This window comes from Lampetra fluviatilis, chromosome 7, assembly GCF_964198595.1.
Source record: "Lampetra fluviatilis chromosome 7, kcLamFluv1.1, whole genome shotgun sequence".
NCBI lineage: Eukaryota > Metazoa > Chordata > Hyperoartia > Petromyzontiformes > Petromyzontidae > Lampetra > Lampetra fluviatilis.
In genome coordinates, this window is record NC_136281.1 from 1,512,564 (window position 1) to 1,528,474 (window position 15,911).

Consider the following 15,911-nt stretch of genomic DNA (forward strand, 5'->3'; position numbering starts at 1 on the left):
TCGGGGGCATCAGACACCAAACACGTGTGCGCTGGAAGGCCAGAGAAATCAATAAAACAATGTTTGTTGAATGTAACTCAATATGTATGGCAGGGTTGGCCAGGCTCCAGCTCTGGGGGCCCCCAGAGCCAAAGCAGCTTTCCAATGTTCTGTGTTGTGCTCCGAATCTGAAGCAGAGATGGAGCTGAGGTCACTGGAGCTCTCCGATGCCTGGAGCCCAGAGCTGAGGTTCAAGACCATTCTTCCTTTATTTCCTGCCTCCACGGTTACATCAACAAAGCCCAACTGACTTCAGTTAAAGTAGTTTTTTTTAAACCCTAATATTTATAGTCAATTTGAAAATGAAAGGGATGCAGAGATACTGTGCCTCGACACTTTTATAATTTCTAGGCCTTGAATGTTGTCATGCCCTGTATGCTGGACTACATTATACACGAACTCGTCTCCAACTAGGGCATAATGCAGCTGCTCGAGATTTGACAGGCAAGGCCCGTTGGGAGCATATCTCTCCGTCGAGAGCGCATCTTGGCTATCGGTCCACTTCCGAGCTGTATTTAAAGTCCTTCTGTTAACGTACAGACAGGACTTTAAGTGGCTGCAGCGGCACTGCTTGCCTTCTCGAGAACTATTGTCTTTCCAAGTGTGTTAGATCTGTAATGTAGGAACTTGGCGGGAGATGACCTTACGGGTAGCACACTCTTTTATTAACACCAACTTATATTACACGGGTGGCTAACTCCAGCCTTAACCCACAGGGTTCCCCCGGCTACACCCACACGGGCTCTTACGCCCCGTAGCCTCTCGGAACACACCCAGCCGGGGTGTCCGTCTCGACTCTGGGTCCCACAGTCTCGGTCCACAGGGACGTCAGACCACGGGTCCCACAATTTCGCCTCCGAGCCACACAGGGCCCCGGCCCTCACAAGGACAGCGGGACTAGGGGTCTCAGGGCCTACCTCTGAACTCCGTCTTCGGTCTTCGACTGGTTAACAACTCCCCGAGTGCTCCCGCGCGTCCCCCTTTATAGTCCTTCATGCGGACGTCGCTGAGAGCACCCACCCCAGTTGACCAATCACTGCGCGCTGCCCACGATCCTCTTTCCCACCTTGTGTCAGCGCGCACAACCACGCACCCCGCGCCGCCCCGTAATCTCTCACTCCCGGCGCGCGCGTCAACACCACGCCTTCATCGCGTGCCCAACCACGCACCCCGCGCCACCCCGTGATCTCTCACTGCGGGCGCGCGTCCGCACCACCACTACAGATCTACTGCACAGAGCTACCTCATAGTACCTCACTCCCAACGCGTGACTTTGGGCAGGCGTTCCTTTAGCCGTCTGGCTGCAACTTTCAGGAACCATCTCACCATCAACATCAGAAGAGCTGATAGTTTAGGTTAATGTAAACATTTCAATACTTGCGGTCAGCGAGGTATTTGCGTTAACCGCGTTATACCTTTCACCATCATCCTTATTCGGCACAACGGCATCCAGCAGCTAAAAGTTTGCAATACACATGCGGCACAGTGGTGAACTCGGGTGATGAATCTAGCCTGCACACCGACATATTTTATTAGACCTTTGCTTTGATCCTCTGCCACAAGGACCCATAGTCCATCTGGATTACCACGAGCACCATTGGGATGTCACGAATATCGTTGGTGAATGATAACTGTTGTTTTCGATGTAAGATAGATGTGGGTACAAGAATACTAGATTATATCGACGGTGAGCTTGCTCACACTTGCAACCAAAGGGTCACACTGCATGTATATACATCGATCGGAAGCCATGTTCTCCAGCACTGGTTGCTCTCTATGGTAATGGTGATGCATCTTCGGCTGAAAGAGCAGGAGATGTGATTGGTCAATTGAGTGCATCAACACACAGCAGTAGTCCATGTGTAGTGATTGTGATTCTCACTGTGTGGTGCCGGGCTTACGAAGCCACGGCGGATAATGTGCTGACATTATGTGTAGCCCGCTTACGGGGCGTAGCACCAGCCCTAGCGGGGCTTGGGTGAGCGCTGGTTAGCGCAGAAGCACCACGTACAGTGTGCGATGCGGGCTCCCGGTGAGGGAGTGAGAGGGAGTATCAGCCAGCCAGGGTTATGTTAGGGCATGATACGCTGGTTGACCTGCTGACACGTGACCGGATGATATTGGAGGGGGGCCACCGGTGGTCGGGAGCCGCTGGGCGGTCACGTGGTCTAAAAGAGCTCTCGGAGAGCCTTCGAGAAGGAGCTCGAGAGATCTAGAAGGTGGGCGGGGCGAGGGGCGGAGCCAGTCCCAGCCCGGGGGCATATAACGGGGCCCCGTGAGGAGCTCGGGGTTCTTCGTGTTGCTGGTGTGAAGAAGATCCACGTCGGGGAGAAGAAGCCTCTAGCCACGCGGTCCAGGACCCAGCTTGTGGTCCGGGCCGGGATAGCGAACCGTGTCTAGTTCTGCCGTAGCGTAGCTAGATGAGCATTCGAGAGCCGAGTGTAGATTGTGTGATGTTGTGTTAAAGTTGCGAAATAAATAGTGTTGCTCCCAAGATAACGTCTGCGACTCAGTTGGACTCACCACACATGGACCAATGCTTGCCAACCGTGACTTGCATGTCACCCTTTGATGACATGTCCGATTATGTCACTAGATGACGATTTAAAAGTGCGTAGCTCCAGTGGCTTTCTAATGTCAGTAGGAAGGCATTCCAGACGGCCACAGAAATGGTGCATCGGAAAGCGCGCGATGCTGCGGTGACCATCTTTGCTCGGTGGTGAACGACAAGCTGCCGCTGCTATGAGGATGATCGGAGTTTGCGTGATGGCTTACGCTGCTTGACGAGATCGGCAAAGTATTGTGGTTCATTTTGTGTGTAATGAATGCGACCTCTCTGTGACAGCACTGTTATCGACAGAGATGAGGGATACAACAGTGGGCGGCGGGGGGGTGATGTAAGAAATTATGCGATGGATGGAGTGAGGGGCGATGAGGTGGGTGTGAGGGATAATGAGATGAAGGATAAGGTGAAGGATGAGGCGTTGAGATGTGATGTGTAGGATGATCATTTAAGGTAACGATCTAAATGATAATGTGAGGAGTGATGAGGAATTAGGTGCTGAGAGGTGATGGTGAGATGACAATGATGTGAATGATGATGTGAGGGATGAGGTATTATATGATGAGGCACATAATGAGGCGAGGAATCATTTGAGGGGTGATGAGCCAAGGAAATAAAGTTAAGAATGAGGTGAGGGAGTGAAGATGTGGATAAGATAAGGGACGATGAGGTAGGGGATGATGAGGTGATGCAGGTGATGAGGTGAGGGGTAATGATGTGAGAGGCGATGACGTGGATGCTGATGCGAGGAATGAGGTGAGAAGTGATGATGTGAGGGACGTGACAGATGGTGGTGGTTGTGATGATGGTGGTGGTTGAGATGATGATGGTGGTGGTTACGATGATGGTGGTAGTTGAGATGATGGTGGTGGTGGTTGAGATGGTGGTGGTGGTTGTGATGATGATGGGGTGGTGGTTGAGATGATGATGTGGTGGTTGAGATGATGGTGGTGGTTACGATGATGGTGGTGGTTGAGATGGTGGTGGTTGTGATGATGGGGTGGTGGTTGAGATGATGATGTGGTGGTTGAGATGATAGTGGTGGTGGTTGAGATGATAGTGGTGGTGGTTGAGATGATGATGGTGGTGGTGGTTGAGATAATGATGGTGGTGGTAACGATGATGATGTGGTGGTGGCTGAGATGATGATGGTGGTGGTTGAGATGATGGTGGTGGTTGAGATGATGGTGGTGGTTGAGATGATGGTGGTGGTGGTGGTTGAGATGATGATGATGATGGTGGTTACGATGATGATGTGGTGGTGGATGAGATGTTGATGGTGGTGGTTGAGATGATGGTGGTGGTTGAGATGATGGTGGTGGTTGAGATGATGGTGGTGGTTGAGATGATGGTGGTGGTGGTTGAGATGATGATGTGGTGGTGGATGAGATGTTGATGGTGGTGGTTGAGATGATGGTGGTGGTTGAGATGATGATGGTGGTGGTTGAGATGATGATGGTGGTGGTTACGATAATGATGTGGTGGTGGATGAGATGTTGATGGTGGTGGTTGAGATGATGGTGGTGGTTGAGATGATGGCGGTGGTTGAGATGATGGTGGTGGTGGTTGAGATGATGGTGGTGGTTGAGATGATGGTGGTGGTTGAGATGATGGTGGTGGGGGTGGTTGAGATGATGTTGGTGGTGGTTGAGATGATGGTGGTGGTTGAAATGATGGTGGTGGTTGAGATGATGGTGGTGGTGGTGGTTGAGATGGTGGTGGTTGAGATGATGATGATGGTGGTTACGATGATGATGTGGTGGTGGATGAGATGTTGATGGTGGTGGTTGAGATAATGGTGGTGGTTGAGATGATGGTGGTGGTTGAGATGATGGTGGTTGAGATGATGATGGTGGTTACGATGATGATGTGGTGGTGGATGAGATGTTGATGGTGGTGGTTGAGATGATGATGTGGTGGTGGATGAGATGCTGATGGTGGTGGTTGAGATGATGATGGTGGTGGTTGAGATGATGATGATGGTGGTGGTTGAGATGATGATGTGGTGGTGGATGAGATGTTGATGGTGGTGGTTGAGATGATGGCGGTGGTTGAGATGATGGCGGTGGTTGAGATGATGGTGGTGGTGGTTGAGATGATGGTGGTGGTTGAGATGATGGTGGTGGTTGAGATGATAATGGTGGGGGTGGTTGAGATGATGATGGTGGTGGTTGAGATGATGGTGATGGTTGAGATGATGGTGATGGTTGAGATGATGGCGGTGGTTGAGATGATGGTGGTGGTGGTTGAGATGATGGTGGTGGTTGAGATGATGGTGGTGGGGGTGGTTGAGATGATGATGGTGGTGGTTGAGATGATGGTGATGGTTGAGATGATGGTGGTGGTTGAGATGATGGTGGTGGTGGTTGAGATGATGGTGGTGGTGGGGGGTGGGGGGGTGGGGGGGTGGGGGGGTGGTGGGGGTGGTGGGGTGGTGGGGGGTGGTGGTGGGGTGGTGGGGGTGGTGGGGTGGGGTGGTGGGGGGGGGTGGGGACTGCGCTCTGACGCGCCCATGACGACAGAGGAAGCGCGGCGGCTTCAGGAGCAGCAGCAGCAGCGGGCGGCTGTCTGACTGGGTCTGTGTCTCCCTCGGCTGTCTCTCTGGTGTTCTTCTAAATGATCTGTCTCCCTCTTATTCTTCTTCTAACTCGTCTCTCTCCCCGTCTCTGTCCGCTGTGCTTGTCTCCCTTGTGCCGTCTTCCTGGTCCGTCTCGCTCGGTCCGTCTCCCCTCCAGCTGTCTCCGTCGTCTGCGCTCCCCCACCCTAGCCCACCAGCCGGGCCATAGTAACGTGGAATTGCCACAAAAGCCTCATGAGCTGCCCACATAGATGAGCGGCGAGTCCCCTCGCCTCTGAAGCGGCACGAGATCTAAACTGGGCTTTCGCAGCCTCCTTAAGAGTCTGTGCACAATCCTTCTTCACTTTAAAACTGCGTGTAAAAACAAAAAAGAAGTGAGATCTTACATTTTTAGAGCGGTTCCTGTGGGGTTTATGTGCCACGGGTTGAAGCTGTTGCATCTTCATTCTGTTTTCTGATCTCATCCAAGGAATCGGAACACTTTGCCGTGGGGAGTAAATGGCTTCCGGAGTGTCTACAGCAATAGACACCAGGGCATGTTGCGATTCTAGTCTCTAAGAGTCTAGCCCATTGGGAGAATCGATTACACTGGTCAACACACTTTTTCTGGCATAAGGTATTCCAACGGTTTTAAGGTAATTTTGGGGCGCTGATTCCAAATCTGGCATCAGTTGTCTATCACACCAGGTTTTTGAGATATCAAATATTGCATTATCAATAAAAACTGCAGAAGAATTTTTTTAAATAAATGTGGATATCTACATAAAATTATATTATAAACACACTATCCTAAAAATACAGCACCATATTTTAACACTAAAGCAGTCACTGACTCGCAACAATTTGCAATCATAAGTGACAGTTAATTTCGGGTAAAATCAATGAAAATGGGGTATGCCGATAGCATAAAAATGAGATGTGATAGAGCAAATCTGAGATCAGATTTGGAATCGGCACCCTGAAATTAGTCTAAAACAGCTGCAAAAGTCCAGGCCAGAAAAAAATGCTTTTTTTGTTGACCAGTGTTATCTTCGATGTCGTTTGGAGATGACAGCCAGAGGTGGCGCTCTGGGCATTGCAAACCAAGCCAATGCCAAGGGGCCCCATGTAGATGAAGGGGACATCACGGGTCACGAAATATCCCCAATACACGCGCGCATTCTTTTTTTGTATATCTGCCTCATCTATGTCTCTTGTCTACAGCCCTCTTATTTCACCAACATCTGCAGATTTTCAGTTCCCGAGATGTTGATGAGATGTTGATACATAATTCGAAGCGATATTCTTTGGGGCTGCAGTGATTGCAGACATAACAGTGCACCGATTCTCACGATTTAAACGAGGAGTATCTTTCGTGTAAGAATTCAAATAAATATATGACTCAATGCATTTTTAACATACCTAATAGTGGGGCTTGAAGTATTATTGTAGATTCCGAGCCACCATTACTGGAGCCATATGTGGGTATAATTGCTGCAGTGTAACTACAATATGATCAGCCTTCATGAACATATTTGTCAACAGTGTTATAGAATGTGAGTCTTTTGAAGCTGGGATAGGAAGCCGATGGTTTGCTGAATACTTGATTACAATTGTAATTTCTCCCATATGAAGGTCAAACAATTGGGTGAAATATCCGATGTGGATATGTAACACGTTTTTTTGCTTCAGAAAAATGTTGATCGGTTTTTGGCACGACATTTTTCTTCAATGTCAATGTGTGTTTGGCCAGATAATAACTGAATTTTAGACGTTTGCGATTATTACATTTTTGGTAGCAAAATAAAACAAAGAAAGCAGCCAGCAAAAGATTACACTTGTTATATTCAGTTGTTGCATCATTATCATCATAATCGTGATCAGCCATTATCTGGTTTCTGAATGAAGGCCACCCCAATGCCGTTACCTCCTCAGCGCTGCCACCATCCACCTCTCTTCTACACGTGAACTAATGTCATCGTTCCACATCTGCGTTGGCCGTGCTGCCCTTTGGCTGTCATTCCATCACCAGTCTCGTCCATGGGCCATCATCCCGTCTCGCGATGAGTCCTATCCAAGCCAATTTACTTGCGTAAACAACCTGTACTGACCAGGTTGGTGAAGAATGGCCAAACAACCCCCTATGAAACTCATTCCTGCGGAGGGAGCTGGTAGGAACGTTGGGTTGCTCGGTCAATGGCCAGGGTCAACGGCGGCGTGGTGTATTCCGCAAATATGCCCGACTGTGAGGGCGGGCACAAGCCAGCGTGAGTAGGTTAAACGTTGAGTTTTATAAGGGCACCACGGGGTGACCAGCCCCTCCCCACCCAGCCCCACCCCTCCCACCCCCACCCAGCCCCACCCTCCCTCCCTTCCCACCCAGCCCCTCCCCACCCTCCCCACCCAGCCCCTCCGCACCCTACCCACCCAGCCCCTCCCTCCCTTCCCACCCAGCCCCTCCCTGCACGACGGACACAATAATCCGCTGTGGGCTGGTGTAACCAGGAGGTTCCTACCAGTATGATGCACCTAAACCAGTTGTATAGTGGGCAGTATTTTAACATCTTAGCTGAACATTGCCTACCTTAAACTCCATGTAAAAAAATGAGATCTTAAATATTTAGAGCAGTGCTTGTGGATTTTATATGCCACAGGTTGAGCTAATGTATCTTAATTTTGTTTTATGATCTTATCCTAGGAATTGGAACACTGTGCGATGGGAGTAAAGGGCTTGCAGAGCTTTGTGGAGGGCTGCGTCCCTGGTGCGTGCGAGCCAGTTCGCCTTGCCGACCTCGCCGAGAGCTTCAAGATAAAACATCCGGGAGAAACGCCTTGTCTGGTTGTGGATGCTCCCTGCTGCATACGGTTCTGGTACACTCCCCAGCGCTGGGTGCAGGGTGGCCAGTGGAAGGAGTACCTGGAGAGCCTGAATAACTTCTTACGCCGTCTGGCGGACATCGGACTGCACCTCGTATTCTTCTTCGATGGGTCAACGCAACTACCCAAGCGGCAGGAGTGGGCTCGCCGCAGACACCAGAATAGCCGCGAAATATCATGCATATTCAGGCACATCCAGGAGACAGGGCAGCAGCCCCTCGACAACATGTCTGTCATCCCATCCAGTCTTTGCAGCTTTACAAGGTCTGCCCTTCAGGCCCTGGGAGCTGAGGTTATCCGCACGACACGGGAGGCTGACTACGAAGTGGCCGAGTTTGCACGAAGTAAAAACTGCATAGGGATCTTAGGCCAAGACACAGACTATCTGGTCTACGATACGGTACCATACCTGTCCATCAACAGTCTAGACCTGGAGACTCTCACTACCGTAATGTACGTGCGAGGGCGGTTATGTGAGCACCTCCGCATTCGCATCTCTGACTTGCCGGTACTAGCCTGCCTCATGGGTAATGATGTCATAGATCAAAAAAGAGGAGCCGGCTTTAGAAGACGCTGTGCAGCTCCGGGTGAGCCTCCTGTGGTGGCCGTGGCGCGATACCTCCGCAAGGTTCCAGCGTCCCCTGCCTCTCTCGAGCAACTCGAGCGTGAGCTGTTTGGTGGCGAGGCTTGTGGGCAACTGCAAGCCATTGTGGCAGACTACACCTTGGCAGGACTTAGTTCTCCTTGGCTACCTGCCAATATCCAGGTAAGGTGGAAGTGTGACGTGTGTATGGATCTCCTCGTGCCTTGATGTGTCCTCATCGTGTGTTCCATGACCGCTTTTACTTCGCATCGAGACTACATTGAGAGATGTGACGTAAAAGCTACGTTATTGCTGTACTGTTGTGAATAGTAAGGATGGGATAAAATGTTGACTGGGAATAGAAAGAGTCACATTTCTTAAAAATGTACAATATAGTTAATTACGAATTTAAAGCGTTTGCTGTATGCTGAAAGTAGTTACAATTTCTCTTTCAATGATTGAATTATGTATACTGTACAGGCAAGTCTGGGACATGGCACTGTCTCATCTATGGATGGAGGCTGTAAGGCGTCACTCTGCACCGATGTGGAGTTTCTGCAGGTCTGAAAACTCTTCCCTGCTTTTGCCACCGTGCTTTTTATTCCTTTTCATGTCTTTGATTACCTAAATGCATTTTTTTCTATTCTTACAGCAGCCGGTGTCTCTTGATAAAAGACAAATTCATTCTCACTATGGGAACCTCATTTGCCAGTAAAAATATAATAATTGGTTCTTTACCCTTCTATCTGGCAACAAAACTGACACCTTTTTACAAGGAGTCATGTTTGCATAGACCACAATACCTGCAGTCATAATACAAACAAAAGAACATAACTCTGATAATGTGCACTGTCCTTAAAGTTGATTGATCCACACCCGAGACAGCTTTCCTTAGAGCCTAGTCTCATATGGGTTGGACCAGATGACGCCAAAAGGCGCACAACTCAAAGACAATGCACCATCAGAGTATGAGAGCTCGGGGCAAGCATCTACACTATGGGAACCTCATTTGCCAGTAAAAATATAATAATTGGTTCTTTACCCTTCTATCTGGCAACAAAACTGACACCTTTTTACAAGGAGTCATGTTTGCATAGACCACAATACCTGCAGTCATAATACAAACAAAAGAACATAACTCTGATAATGTGCACTGTCCTTAAAGTTGATTGATCCACACCCGAGACAGCTTTCCTTAGAGCCTAGTCTCATATGGGTTGGACCAGATGACGCCAAAAGGCGCACAACTCAAAGACAATGCACCATCAGAGTATGAGAGCTCGGGGCAAGCATCTACACTATGGGAACCTCATTTGCCAGTAAAAATATAATAATTGGTTCTTTACCCTTCTATCTGGCAACAAAACTGACACCTTTTTACAAGGAGTCATGTTTGCATAGACCACAATACCTGCAGTCATAATACAAACAAAAGAACATAACTCTGATAATGTGCACTGTCCTTAAAGTTGATTGATCCACACCCGAGACAGCTTTCCTTAGAGCCTAGTCTCATATGGGTTGGACCAGATGACGCCAAAAGGCGCACAACTCAAAGACAATGCACCATCAGAGTATGAGAGCTCGGGGCAAGCATCTACACTATGGGAACCTCATTTGCCAGTAAAAATATAATAATTGGTTCTTTACCCTTCTATCTGGCAACAAAACTGACACCTTTTTACAAGGAGTCATGTTTGCATAGACCACAATACCTGCAGTCATAATACAAACAAAAGAACATAACTCTGATAATGTGCACTGTCCTTAAAGTTGATTGATCCACACCCGAGACAGTTGCCAGATAGAAGGGTAAAGAACCAATTATTATATTTTTACTGGCAAATGAGGTTCCCATAGTGTAGATGCTTGCCCCGAGCTCTCATACTCTGATGGTGCATTGTCTTTGAGTTGTGCGCCTTTTGGCGTCATCTGGTCCAACCCATATGAGACTAGGCTCTAAGGAAAGCTGTCTCGGGTGTGGATCAATCAACTTTAAGGACAGTGCACATTATCAGAGTTATGTTCTTTTGTTTGTATTATGACTGCAGGTATTGTGGTCTAAGCAAACATGACTCCTTGTAAAAAGGTGTCAGTTTTGTTGCCAGATAGAAGGGTAAAGAACCAATTATTATATTTTTACTGGCAAATGAGGTTCCCATAGTGTAGATGCTTTCCCCGAGCTCTCATACTCTGATGGTGCATTGTCTTTGAGTTGTGCGCCTTTTGGCGTCATCTGGTCCAACCCATATGAGACTAGGCTCTAAGGAAAGCTGTCTCGGGTGTGGATCAATCAACTTTAAGGACAGTGCACATTATCAGAGTTATGTTCTTTTGTTTGTATTATGACTGCAGGTATTGTGGTCTATGCAAACATGACTCCTTGTAAAAAGGTGTCAGTTTTGTTGCCAGATAGAAGGGTAAAGAACCAATTATTATATTTTTACTGGCAAATGAGGTTCCCATAGTGTAGATGCTTGCCCCGAGCTCTCATACTCTGATGGTGCATTGTCTTTGAGTTGTGCGCCTTTTGGCGTCATCTGGTCCAACCCATATGAGACTAGGCTCTAAGGAAAGCTGTCTCGGGTGTGGATCAATCAACTTTAAGGACAGTGCACATTATCAGAGTTATGTTCTTTTGTTTGTATTATGACTGCAGGTATTGTGGTCTATGCAAACATGACTCCTTGTAAAAAGGTGTCAGTTTTGTTGCCAGATAGAAGGGTAAAGAACCAATTATTAAATTCATTCTCATTATATTCATCTAAGAGGGATGATGGGCTGAATCGACACCTAAACAAGACGTGAATTAACATACTTGTGTACTTTTATCACGTGGCAACGCAGCTAGATTACAAAAAACATTCAAACTACATTTTGGAGTATATCCCCATAGGCTGTTATGCATGAACACTTTAGAGTGTTGAGATTAATTCATGCACAAGAGTGAGATGGATTGTAACATCATCAGACGGTGAGATGCAGCACCAGCATGGACATACCTTCATCCAGCAGTGAATAGAAAATGACTGATCATGGCATGGCTAGTTTCTGTGGTGACCTTGGCACTGTCTCATGGCTGGGCTGATGTTGGTTGTCTGTGCACCTGAATTGATGGATGATGAATGGCCAGCAATTTCCACTCTCTCTTTTCATCTTGCACAAACATGCACTGTTGCAATTCTTTGGTATTTGCTCAGTATCTGTTGTTTCTTGGCTCACAGATGGCATTGAGGCAGCCATCCTCAAGCTGTTAGTTATTTCCATGACATGTTTGTGGCCACCACTTGCCAGGTCAGGTCATGCCTTCTAACAAAAAAAAAACCCTTGCATTTCGGAAAGGAGGTTTGTTGCATATGTTGGTGTATTGCACGTAATTGTACGACCTTTGGGTCTCAAATGGTAAGCAGAACGATGACAAAACATGTTTAACTAAATCTGTAGGAATAATATGAAGTATTTGTGCATAATCATTGACTGCAAATGAAAGCAGCAGTAAGCAATTTGAGACACAATGTACTGCCACACACTCCCAAGTAAGGGGACTCTCACAACAAGGGGATGCTTGTGTCAACAGTTGGCCCAACAGCAGGGTCACCAACTTTACAAGTTGCTGGTCTTGGGAGAGTTGGATGTGAGCAACAGCCTGGAGGACCCAGCTGGGACAGGCCTTCCCCCCGCCGGACTCCTCTACCGGCCTGTACGCCAGCACATCTATGGCCTGCTACTGGGGATCAAACCTGTGGGTAAGAGTCAGGAAAGTCGTTTTTGTTATTATTGTACATACATGAATGTAGGGAAGACTTCGAAATGGCTGTACTAAGAGAAATCATGGGATAAACCAGGTAAGATAGGAGGACTGTTGGCATTCAAAAGGAACTAGCAATAATAAGGGACATGATAGGCATCATTCAAAGGGGACAATTCTGTTTGCGAAGGGTTTTGTGGTTGGGTTGTATTGTAAAAACATCTGTTTGGGATAGTGTTGCCCCCTCGAGTGCGTGGGTGCCCTGGTTTCTTCCGACACATGGCGATCCATCGAACAAAGACGGTCACTGCATCGCACGCTTTCAGATGAGCTGCGGCCGTCTGGAACGCTCTTCCAATGTTAGGAAGCCACTGTTGCTATGCACTTTTAAATCTATATGCAAAACTCATTTCTTAAGAACTGCTCTTTGTGTTTAATTTATTGTCCTACCTCTGCACCCCCGATTCGCACGGTTGGCTACATAGTGCGAACTAAGTTCAACATGCATACATGTTAACAGTCATTCATTGGTTGAAAACATTGAAGTATATAGAGGACTGCGTTGTTTGGTAAATTGATGGGACCAGATCAATCTGTGGTTTCTCAGCGTTGCGAGATGCAATTTGCATGTGCCATGCCGCTATTTAAAACGTAACATTATTTTTGGCTCTCCAGTGTTTTCAGATTCTACTGCGTGTTGCTCGGCATGATGTCTGACATTTCGCTGCATGTCCTGGGAGCGATTCAGTTCTTCAAGAAGCTCCCAGCATGTGGAATTAAACGGCAGACATTATAACAAATGACACATGGTACAATCCGAAAAACCATGCCGGGGAGCTAGTTTACATTCGAGTGGACAAAGAGAGATTTCCCTATGTTCTTCTGTACAGCAACATCAGTGAAACAAGGACTAGAGGATGTCCAAGCGAAATAAAGGGTTTGGTAATATGAAAGAAGATCGTCTGTAACTGGGGATCACACTCCCAAAAATGGATAGGCTGGCCTGAGGCAGACACAGTTCCAATCTGGCCATGGATAGCTTTCCAGCATCAATGTGATGTCTTTAATCTGGTGCATAATCATTTTCTTAAGTGTTGTGATGCGAGTTGAGATGTGTGTCACTCCTGGGTTACTTCATCATTAGACCTCCTTTGCCAGTACCAAAATATCATAATAGGGTTTTTTATATTTTGGTACTGGCCCTCATTACTTTGATAGTGGCATTGCCTTTGAGCTGTACGCCTTTTGGCGTCCTCTGGTCTAGCACCAATTGGGTCGAGGCTCAAAAGAAAGCTGTCTCTGGTGTGGACCAATCAGTTTCAAGGACACTGCATATATTATCATAGTATATTTTTTGTTTGTATTTTGACTGCAAGTGTTGCAGTAAATGGTGACATGAATCCTTATAAAAAGACTTCAGTTTTGTTGCCAGAAAAAATGGGAAAAACCCTATTATTATATGCTGGGTTACTCTTAACTGATTTAGTATAAACCACATGCCTTGGTAAAAACTGTACACATTTTTTTGGTCTTCTGATCATTCTAGGAGATTTTAAAAAAGTCCATTAAAGGTCATAATAAAATCTCCCCATGTATTTAAAATACTGCTTAAAGTAATTTGTTACAATATGTACACTTGGCATGGTTTTGTTTGTTTTTGTGTGACCTTTTTTGCAGATGGAGAAATTCGGCAAGTGAAGGAATGGATAGTGTATCCAGGGAATGACCTCAGGGAACCGGAGCTCATCGCCCCTCTGCCTCTGGATATGCCAGGTGTGGATATGTTTTTCGTAATTAACTTTTTAAACTAGTAATAATGTCACGTTGGGTCCATCTCTGGCAGTGCCCTCCCCATGTCGCTCACTCTCTATCTCTCAGCGTCTCTCACTGTCTGTGTCTCTCTGTCTTTTTCTGTCTGCCTCCGTGTCTTTCTATGTGCATCTGCCCCGTGTCTACACAGGGCCATGCGTAGCGTTGAGAAGGCTGTGCGCTTAGAGGCGTTGTAAAAAACTTAATCAGGGCTGATACTGCACCAGGGGCCAGACCTCTCCCCCTCATCTCTGGTACATGTCGTAGTGGTGAGTGATCGCTCAATGATTATATCGCACTGTGCTGTAATCATGGTGTCTCATTCTCAGTTGGCCACACAAAACACCAGCAGCATTTGATGTCTGAATTTGACCTGGACCACCCCTATTTCTATTCAACCTCTTATGACTACCTGGTGTCATGATTTTAAATCACCACTCGGGAGACAGTAATAGCTGAAATTGTATGGTGGCAGTGGCCTGTGCACCCACATGCGTGCCATGCTGGACTTAAAAAGCTCTTTACTTGTGTTTTTCCATCGGTGTATAGCAGGTAAATCAGAAATATAGATTTTTTTTTCATTATCTTTGTGTGTGTATGAATAGCTTGATTCCGTATGTTTGCTGTTTTATTATATTGCAGCTGTTTCAGCAATTTCAGCCAGGGATATTAACTAAAATTAAATTGGTTTTACTTTGGCGACAAATATAGCTTCATCGCTCTGTTTGAGCACATGTGATGTGAATGGCTCTGACATTGTATACATAGTTAAGCAAATATGCCACATTACTTTAAATTTGAAGTTTAATATAATTCATGGGATAATAGATTTAAAAGTGTGTTAAGTCTTTATCAGTGACAATAAATAAAAATAAGTGTATATTAAATCTTGACTTAAAGCTATCGTGACTGCAGGGATTCATATTATTTGGGTCTTTCGGTAAAGCCACGTAGATAGAAAAATGATGACGATTGCTTGTGTTGCGATCGAAACGTCATGATATTTGTATTATTTTTCTATCTACGTGGCTTTACCGAAAGACCCAAAGAATGAGTGTATATTACTTCTTGATTAATCATTATAATTTGGCTCATGACATGTAGTATATGAAATACATAATTTTGACTTGAAACATGCAGTGTTCACTCGCTCTCAAAGAAAAGGAATGATGTTACAGGATTTTTTATTTTACAGCAGAGAGCGAGTTTTAGATGTGTCTTATTTGCAGACTCAGCAGAGTGAGATATACAAGGGGTAATGAAAAATCTGTGGTCTGGTAGAGCAAGAAACGAGTGACCTTGATGACATGGTGTTATTTCCCTACATGTTAGTTCAGTTATGTTCTTCCAGGGCTTCTATGCCGCCCTGACAAACTCTTGTCCTTGCACCTCAAACCATCCAATCATGGCAAACATCACTTTCTTGTCACTTTAAAATAGTTTTTTTTCTAGCAAGTGATTCTTTAACTGCAGAAACCTGTGGAAAGGACTGGGAGCCAAGTCTGGAGACTTCCAGTTTGGTCTAACCAATTATAATCTGGCCTTGCGAATTGGCAGCTATGCCAACTTGGGATTTGTGAACTAGAGCATTGGTCCTGATAAAATAACACGCCAAGTCCCAACTTTCCTCACTTCTTCTGATCGCATTACAAAATTTTGCTATGAGGTCTGCGCAATACGACGCGGGTTTGTACCTCCAACGCCGTTCCATGTGAGGCTTAGAAACGAGCAATCT

At 46.5% G+C, this 15,911-nt stretch overlaps 1 protein-coding gene across 1 annotated transcript in view; it reads left to right on the plus strand.

Moving 5' to 3' along the window:
- The first annotated feature begins 5,127 nt into the window (after positions 1–5,127).
- Positions 5,128–15,911, plus strand: part of FAM120B (family with sequence similarity 120 member B) — a 34,790-nt gene continuing 24,006 nt past the window's right edge. The window contains exons 1-5 of the mRNA XM_078858012.1: positions 5,128–5,178; positions 7,858–8,802; positions 9,100–9,180; positions 12,197–12,365; positions 14,045–14,140. Of these exons, the coding sequence (XP_078714138.1) occupies positions 7,876–8,802; positions 9,100–9,180; positions 12,197–12,365; positions 14,045–14,140 (1,273 nt within the window). The 5' untranslated portion in view covers positions 5,128–5,178; positions 7,858–7,875. The remainder of the gene's footprint in view (positions 5,179–7,857; positions 8,803–9,099; positions 9,181–12,196; positions 12,366–14,044; positions 14,141–15,911) is intronic.